General features: G+C 39.2%; 2 protein-coding genes across 2 annotated transcripts in view; one reads left to right on the top strand and one right to left on the bottom strand.

The window, feature by feature from the left end:
* Positions 1-4,841: 4,841 nt before the first annotated feature.
* On the top strand, positions 4,842-6,854 carry LOC119598246 (cyclin-dependent kinase 4 inhibitor C-like; the record flags this gene model as incomplete). The annotated part of the gene is made up of 3 exons (XM_037947892.1): positions 4,842-4,930; positions 5,759-6,024; positions 6,630-6,854. Coding segments are annotated over exons 1-3 (504 nt in total), but the record flags the coding sequence as incomplete, so codon positions are not given.
* A 291-nt stretch (positions 6,855-7,145) lies between these two features.
* The window catches only part of LOC119598360 (ankyrin-1-like), a 6,956-nt gene continuing 6,410 nt past the window's right edge, over positions 7,146-7,691 (bottom strand). The window contains exon 5 of the mRNA XM_037948011.1: positions 7,146-7,247. Within this exon, the coding sequence (XP_037803939.1) occupies positions 7,146-7,247 (102 nt within the window). The remainder of the gene's footprint in view (positions 7,248-7,691) is intronic.

Genomic DNA, 7,691 nt, shown 5'->3' with positions numbered 1-7,691 from the left:
ATCTGTAGATAGACAGTATATATATAGATATAGTATTACACGACCCATACCACACACACACACACCACACACACACAACAACACACACACACACACCACACACACACACAGCACCGCACACACACACAACACACGACGCATCACACCGAATACATACTACATATACACATGTGTGTGTGTGTGGTGATTAGGTGTGTGTGTGTGATAATCACTTGTCCATTGATTATCTTTACGTATCTTACTGGCTTTTATGAAACTAGTCCGCTATTTATTCATTGAACATTTTCTGCCGCACAACATCTAAGATCTTAGCGGTGTTATATTCAAAATATATACCATAGCATAAGGCTTGGGCCGAAGAGCCCGGTAAGAAAGTGCTATATGACATCAAGGTCAAAGGTCACCATGGAAAGTAAGTACGAAAGGGTTAAGAATGAGTTTATGATTAGAGTAAAGTTAAACGATGAACATTACTAGAGGGTAGTAAGGCAGTGAAGGTCCAGAGAGGGAGCTCATGGAGTATAGTATAACGTTGTTAGAAGGAAGGAGTTAAAGATAAAGGATTGTGGCGAAAGATGGCCAAAATTAGTCGATAACTACTACAAAGTGCGCAATAACAAGGGGATGAGAAACAGAAAAGAAAAGGAGGAAAAGAAAAGACCATTGCAAAATCAGTTGAAGCAGGGGTGAGGACAGGACAGGGATGATCCGAATTCCAATTTAGATCATTTTCTCTCTGCATCTTGAAGGCCTGGACTGTACGAGATTTATATCTCTCCTACCTCCTACCCTCATTAATCGGTTTGCGAGGAAATGCCAATGAAGCAAAGTGCCTCAGAATGTTAAGTTTCTGTCTGATGGCAAGGCCAGATCTTCAGTTTTGCTTTTAGTGTCAATGTTAATAATGCCACATATCTTCTAATTTACAATTTATGTATCCCATCACCACAATTCTGATGATCAAAATTAACACTGAATAGACAATTACATAAACAAATAATTGATAAGCTTGAATTATATAGCAAAATTTTATTAATTCTACTTGCTTATAACGACACCGTCACCAGAAATCTTTTCAGCATTTCAGCAAAAAGTTACCGCAGATGAAAGAGTAGGACAGTGAAAGTTTAATATTCCTATTTTCGCTTTTTACAGTAAGAACATGATTTTCGAAAATATCCTTTCGAATCTACATTGGCTGTTTGAAGTGACTTGGAAGAATATAGTTTTCATAATTTCCATAGATGGATCTTTAGTCTCGTGAATATTCTTGCTGTGGTGTACGGAAGTCTTCAGAGCTCCTGTTCTAATAATCTTTCAACAGCTATATGATATAAAAGACAATTGCCTGGCAAACGTAACATTTATGTGAAGTTTAACCTAATAAAATACTTGAAAAACTGCTTAAATTGGCATACCAGAAGTCGCACTTTTAGCAGTGGTGTGTGAGAGTGGCTGAATTATATCTTACAGAACTTCCTACCTACGAGTAAGACATTTTGAGGTTGCAAAGAACAGATTATGAATACACTGTTAGAACCTGTTAGTTCTATTTCAGTCTACTTACGAGAGAATATGTGGATGCCACGTATTTGTATTTTTATTCGTTGATTTTTGTTTGTGTGTGTAGATATACATGTCATCTAGCAGTGTATTAAATATGGCTATTGGGCAAACCTCCGAGTACAGAAGTGGGGGGGGGTTCATTAAGCTATGTTTGTGGATTTCCAGAAGTGGTTAATGGTCAAAATGGTCATTATAGCATTAATGAAAGTATTTTTGCCGGGGAAAAGTGGTATAAAATTAGTTAACGATTAGGATAAGTGAACAGAGTAGTATAAAAAGAGAAGGAAAAGGAAGGAGAAGAAAACACTATCAACTTAGTTGAAAGAGGGCCCTGGACCAAGGTGGGGTGATCGCCCTACACCGGCCCTGTCCCCATCCTCCTATACCACCGCCCCCTCCCCTCCCGCCACGACTACAAACGAGCAGGGATTGAGGGTGGATGCTTTAATCTTGTTAGCCTCATTGGAGGCAATTCTAAACATGTTTTCTTGGGTATTTCATGATCATCCAGGTACTTCATTATGACCTGAACAAGTCCTTTCCCAGTTGCTCCTGCACGGTCCGGATATAGGTAATTCTCCAAAGATACAGTCTTTGTGTTTTCTAATTTCTTTGTCATAGAATATGGTACTAATCCACATTTTTTTGGTTTCGGTGTTTGTGGTCTTGCCTCTAAGTTACGGATTTTTTTTTTCTTTTCATTTTTAAATCAAATCGTCCCCACGGCACTATCGAGCCACTTTAGAGATAACTTAATTTAATTTTTGTTCTTGTTTTATTCGAATTGTTGAAGTAGTGGCCTCTAGAAAAAGTATAATAATCGGGGATCCGCTAAAAGGGATGTAGTTTTAAACATCTAGAGTTTTTATTTCTGCTGATGTGACCTGCATCTTCCTGGTGTCTCCTCACAGGTTTAGGGTTGACCGACGACTACTTCCAACTGCAGTTTCACATTGGTAGATGGTACCTAGACACCTTGTCCATCTTCATTTAGTTGCTGTCTGTCAGAGAATGTTGACTTGCAGAGTTTGCACATTGCTTTATGAGGATCGTCAACCACACGTTCATGTCAGTCTGTAAAAGTCCTGTTTCTACTAGGCATCGCATAATTTCCTCCTAAGTAAGTACTCTTCATACTTAACGCTATCTGTCGAAGGGGCATGTCAAAATCTGAACTAAAGAAAAAAGTAATATATTTAGAATATTTTTGCATATCTACTGTCATTCGACCAAGGATGTTGCCTGTGTTTTTATCATCCACTTTGCACTACACAATATGATCATCTAATCTAAATTGTCTTACTACTAACGTAACTTACTTTTTTGTTGAAGTTTGAGAAATGCTGTGATTGTTTTACTTACATTGCTTTGTAGATTTTTTAGGTTAAAAATTGTCCAGTGGCCAATGGATGCATTCGTTTTTCAATTATACAAAGTCATAAGTTTTGTCTCCCTTAGAAAAGTGATTACTTTTACTTATTATCATTAGTATTTTTTCATTATATGCTACAGATTGATATGTAAATTCCTTGATATCTGATTCTGAGATAATTTTAAGTGGTTATCTGTGGTTTGTACTGTGGGCAATATTGCCTGGTGTAATTGGGGGCACTGTAAGGGAAAAGTTCTCTCTATATGGGGAGTGAGGTGGGTGAGACAGGCCAAAACCACCTCCTTACGAAATCGGATATTACCCAGCAGTTCATTTTATTAGGGTTTCTCATCATTTAATGGCTTTAAGTGAACTTTAATGAATCTGATAAATAACTATTTTATCGTGGGGTCAGTCGAATAGTGCAAAATCTAAAGCTTTATCAACGGCAAAAAGTCCCGGAAAGAACGGTTAGTATGTATGATTGGAAGTCTTAACTTCAATTCACATTCAGATCGACGATACACCCGCTCCACAACACTCATCTGCGTTGGCGCCATCGGGTATATACTGAAAAAGGGAGATGTTTGATAAGAATCGTCTCTATCTGAACCTTTGGCATACCTCCACCTCTTGGCTATCATGGCCTTAGCTGATGGAAGTCACGGCTTCATGATGGAAAAATTGGGGTTTCCTATGGTGCTGTATGGGACTGAACACAGGGTATTATGTATGAGAGGGTCTATACTTTCTCGATGAGGTCCCGGAGTCGCGTGGCGAAGCACCTAATGCCTCTATTCGCATTAGGATGGCTCGGGTCTCAGCCACGCTTTTGCGGCATAGGTCAGTGCTTACCGATGGGAGTCCTGTGGGGAGGTACTCTTGGAATTTTACTTGAAACAAAAATAAAAACACAATCCGGTTTTTTGTTTCGCACATTCCCATCTTTCTGGTCATGCAGTTCATGTCCATTGCGTTTTGGTCTCCTGCCATTGTCCTACTCAATCCCAGTTAAACTTACTCCTTAACAGGTATTCAGGCCAACAATGATAGTTACTTTTACTGTCAACTCATGAGTCTGCGTCAGTTTTAGTAAGTTCATTAACCAGGGAGTTTGAATTTCACTTTTATAAGGAGGCTATCATCTAGCAATTTACGGACAAATAAAAATCGCCATCACGCATGCAAATATTTTGTTCACAGAGCTGTGAACTGTTGCCCACAAGCGTTTACATCCGCAACATTTTTACTTTTTTTTTTTCGTTTTTTTTTTTTGGTGCGCCATTCTAAACATTTTTTTGGTACAACATCAGCAGCGCTGATAAACAGCAGTCCCCATTACATGCAGAGTCAACGTGTTGATATAATTGAACACTTATACAAACATGTAATATATATACACACATGTGTGTTTGTTTAATTACATTTATATATGTATATAAACTATCCTTATGTGCAAGGATTTGGCTTAGGTACCATCCACTGGCATGCGATTTTGAAACGCAGGTTCAGCAAGATCGCCAGACGAGAACGCTGCCACTGCCCACACAACACATAAATATGTATGTGTATATATATGTGTGTGTGTGTGTGTGTGTGTGTGTGTGTGTGTAAATTACTATTGGTAATGGTTACAATCACTGTTTCATTTCACGATCCAAGGGAGCCGGAAGTAGGGATGGGAGGCAGCGAGGAAGCCCCTAGACCATAGAGGCGAACCTGAGAGACCAGGCGATTTTGGAAGGAGGACAAGGTATCTAAATATCCTTATATTATTTCGGGCTTACATTGTTTCTGAAATCTTATTCTGATTTACGCTGACTTATTAAGTACACAAGAGGTGTACTATAATCAATGAGAGCCGGAAGAGTACACATCTCTGTGCACCTGCAGGGACCCAGACTGCACACCGCTGCTTCTGTGGGTCATGTTAATGTCATGCGGGACCTCCTGAAGGGCGGGGAGCTCCAAAGGCCACGATGGACGGAATAGGTAAGTTGTCTAAATATATTGCATTATGACCATCAAAGCTAGATACAATTCAAGGGTTTATGGTCCTGCAAAAAAATGAGTGAAAGATCTCCTGTCCTCATGCATGTTAGTAATCGGCAGTCGTAGGGAAAAGATTTCAGCTGCTGTTTTGCTGGGGATTTTCTTCACAGAGCTCTGATGACGGCTTAGTATCACCCCATACATGTAAGCTTTAAAAGGAACTATGATTTGCTCGAAAACAATACCTAGTGACCAAAAAGGAACACCGTTTGTATTTACAATTGTTTGTTTATTTTGTGTGTGTGTGTGTGCGTGTGTGTGTGTGTGTGTGTGTGTGTGTGTGTGTGTGTGTGTGTGTGTGTGTGTGTGTGTGTGTGTGTGTGTGTGTGTGATGGTCCTGGAGTCCAGCAATTATAAATTCAGAACAGTCTCTTTCTTTGGCAACTAGCCATTTTCTTTAAGATAATGTGAAATATTGTCTCTGGAGAGAGTTTCCCCAAGGTACCACTATGCTTACCAAAGACAATGTGAAAAGATAAACCGAAATCTGGAATAAATGATCGTTATCCTTCGGTCCCCATCTCCCCGATCATTGAACATGCATTATATACTTATACATATAAAGTAAACGACATATGTGACTTGTTTAAACTTTCCTGAGTTATGCAAGGGGATTTATCTCGATTCTAAAAATGGTTGCAAAATGTATTACACATCTTTGTGTGTCATTGAACCTTGAATGTGTATGTGTATGTGCATATACACACGGATGCCTATTTTCAGCTCCCTCCTGATAAGAGCACTGATGCTCATTACCTTCCTCGTCAGGTCTTCAGGCCGTGCACTGTGCGGCGAAGGGCGGCCACATCGAGGCGCTGAGGCTCCTGAAGGAGAGTGAATGCGATTTAACGACCAGGACACCTCGAGGCGCCACAACCCTCCACTGCGCGGCCGAGGGCGGGCACGTGGCGGCGGTGCAGTGGCTTCTCGAACACAGCGGCCTCAGTCTCGATTCCCTCAACAACGACGGAGAAACTGCCCTCGATGTGGCTCGAAGAAACGGCCATCATAACACTATCGTCCATTTGCTGGAGGCGAGTGCCCGTTCGCTACACTGGCGTGGGTTTAGTTGCCGTGAGAAATGAAGATATGAAGATAGATTGTATATGGAATACACACGCGCGCGCATACATGAATTAATTTATACATATACATAGATACATGCATGCACATATACATAAATGCATGTGTGTTTATATGTATATGTGTGTGCGTGTGTGTATGTATGTGTGCATATATAGATATATACATATATACATATACATATACACATACACATACACACGCACACGCACCTACATAAGCACACACATACACACACACACACACACACACACATTTATATCTATATGTATATGTATATATGTGTATATGTATGTATACACACACACACACACACACACACACACACACACACATATATATATATATATATATAATATATATATATATATATATATATGTATATTATATATATTATATAATATTATATATATTATATATTATATATATATATATATATATATATATATATATATGTATATATGCGTATACATACACATACCTGTATATATACCGTATAAGTATACACATACATCACATATCATAACTCTTACGAGTCCTTCCTGATCCCTTTTAGGCCAGACACCAAAGAGACGTGAAGAAGCTGCAGGATGAGATGAAAGAGAAAGAATTTGAAATTACAAAACTGGCCGCAGATCTGAAGGTGAAAGAAGAACTGAGAAAGGTAATACACCACACACACATCTATAAACATGCATACGTATACATATCACATACAGACACACACACGCACACATATATATGTGTGTGTGTGTGTGTGTGTGTATTTGTATGTGTGGAATTCATGTCGAACAAATTGCAAATATAACACCGAAGAGGAGTAGAAGAGAACACACGAATATGCCGAATGCCTTTTCGCTTTATTGCTTCTTCAGGGTATACAAAACGAGAGATACACAGAGAATTATATACATGTCCTAAGCGGTTAGGTCACGCCAGTAATTAGGCGTACAACGACCTTGGCTAGTTCGTGGCTCCCTGTCGCGGTGTTGAAGTTGTTGGTTGAATGGATGAACACCGCTTCTACCATCTTCCTTTGTCGTGGGGGCAGGCCTATTTTTATGATGGAGGCCTAGGACCTCTCAGAGAGAGGTGAACAGCGAAGGCTCATGACGTCCGAGAGCGTTGCGGTGTTGGCCGATTTGTTGTTCGTGCAGCCCTCGTCCTGTCTCACCTATGCATATTTTGTCACAGCCACCGCAAGGTATGCTGTACATCTGGCTAAGAGGTCTGCTGCATGTGTGTGTGTGTGTGTGTGTACATATACATATACATAGAAATATATCTTCCGATGTAAAAGATGAAATTAAATATTCACATAGTTCTTTGTACCTCATGTTAGGTGCTCTGAAAGGCTGTATCACATGACATTCCGTGGTCGTGCTTGCGTGTGCCAACATGAGATGGTATCCATACAAATTGAATGTTGAAATTACGCTCTGTTGCATAAGTTCCGTATATATATATATATATATATATATATATATATATATATATATATAATATATATATATAATATATATATATATAGATATTCATATACTGTATATATGATATATATATATACATATATACATATATATTCGTAGTTGTGTTTTGTGTGTGTGTGTGTATGTTT

This window comes from Penaeus monodon, chromosome 41 (assembly GCF_015228065.2).
Source record: "Penaeus monodon isolate SGIC_2016 chromosome 41, NSTDA_Pmon_1, whole genome shotgun sequence".
Lineage (NCBI taxonomy): Eukaryota > Metazoa > Arthropoda > Malacostraca > Decapoda > Penaeidae > Penaeus > Penaeus monodon.
Note: the sequence above shows the minus strand (reverse complement) of the source record. Positions and strands in the feature narration are given on the sequence as shown.